The 1469-nt window shown below is 41.8% G+C and overlaps 1 protein-coding gene across 1 annotated transcript; it reads left to right on the top strand.

Annotated features, from left to right (window-relative positions):
- Nucleotides 1-83: 83 nt before the first annotated feature.
- Nucleotides 84-1463, top strand: LOC111669316 (uncharacterized; the record flags this gene model as incomplete). Its single annotated transcript, XM_023425584.1, has 7 exons — nt 84-199; nt 346-431; nt 601-737; nt 829-888; nt 989-1052; nt 1147-1241; nt 1335-1463. Coding segments are annotated over exons 3-7 (420 nt in total), but the record flags the coding sequence as incomplete, so codon positions are not given.
- Between the last annotated feature and the right edge of the window lie 6 nt (nt 1464-1469).

Here is a 1469-nt window from a genome sequence, read left to right as displayed (position 1 = left end):
TTAAGTCAGTATACCCATTTTACAGTTGGTTTGTCTCATTACTAATTAGTCTGTATATCTGTTTTCCGTGTCTTTCAGCAAGCACTCTGTCCCTGGGTCATCAAAGTGGCGTCCTGTTAGCGGTGCCCATCCCAGAGGAGCATGCAGCTGCAGGGAAGCAGATTGAAGAAGCCATACAGGCTGCGGTGACAGAGGCAACGTACAGAGCGTCTCTGTTGTAACCTGTTGCTGTGTTGCTTTCACAGCAGCCATCGAAAATTTGTCTGGATTTCTTTGTGGTGATGTCAAAGTGATCGACAAAGCTGGGAAAATTATCACTTACTGTTGTCTTCTTGATTTGCTCAGTGCTAAAGGTATCACAGGAAGAGATGTGACGCCATTCATTCTTCAGAGGGTCAATGAGCTGACTAAAGGAAAGTCCCTTCAGGCCAGTATCCTACAGAAAATCTAAATCACTGAGAACTTGTACAGAGAACATGATCATATAGATACTGTATGTTGTCTCTTAGGCTGACAATGTTAAACTGCAGTGGCCTGAAATGTCTACTGTGGATTACCTTTGGGCTGTAATACACTGTCCTTAACCTGTTATGTTTCAAGACATTGCTCTCATTCATAACAACGCTAGAGTTGGAAGTCAAATAGCCTGTGCACTCTCAAAAGAAATGAATGAGAGAAAATTAAGAAGCCAAACTCCTCATTCTGGAAAACACTCATCACAATCAGAGTCAGATATTGTGAGTATAAACACATATGACAGACTTCATTCAAAATCTGTCAGTGTGTCGTCCAATATTGGAAAGTACCTGCAGTGCTGTTGTTTTACAGGTTGTCATAGGAGGAATCAATGTGGATTTCATTGCCAAAGCAAAAGCGAAAACAATGCATGTAAGTTTAACTTGCAATGCGTTTTCATCTGCACTGCTCCAGATCATGTGAAACTTTATTACGTAGAAATTACATCTGAAAACAGGTGTTGCTCTTTCAGTATGGACAGACTAACCCAGGAAGCGTCTGTCAGTCATTTGGTGGTGTAGGACGGAACATCGCTGGTGAGTTTGTTTATCTGATTATGTTCGTGCACGTTAACCTCATTGGATTAAACCTGATTGTCTGACACTCATTTCTTTGGTGTTTTCCCTCAAGACTCCCTGAGTCGCTTAGGCCACAGACCTCTGTTCATCTCAGCTATTGGAGCTGATTCACACAGTGATGCAGTGTTAAACTACTGTAAACATATGGTATGTGAGCATCAACAGCTGATTGCCACTAAGCATGATTAAAATTCCTTTTACTTCAATATGTAAATGTTGTCTTTTTCTTATTTCTGTAAGAACACCAGTGGTGTGGCCAGGCTGGAAGAGCAAAGCACAGCCACGTACTGTGTTGTTATCACTGAGAGTGGAGAGATGAGTCTTGGAATGGGAGACATGGACATTCACCAGCAAATCACAGAGCAGTATGTAAGT

This window comes from Seriola lalandi, unplaced genomic scaffold, assembly GCF_002814215.2.
Source record: "Seriola lalandi dorsalis isolate HSWRI2012SDOR001 ecotype SW California unplaced genomic scaffold, Sedor1 jcf7180002004756, whole genome shotgun sequence".
In the NCBI taxonomy this organism is placed as follows: domain Eukaryota; kingdom Metazoa; phylum Chordata; class Actinopteri; order Carangiformes; family Carangidae; genus Seriola; species Seriola lalandi.
This window is presented reverse-complemented; position numbering and strand designations above follow the sequence as displayed.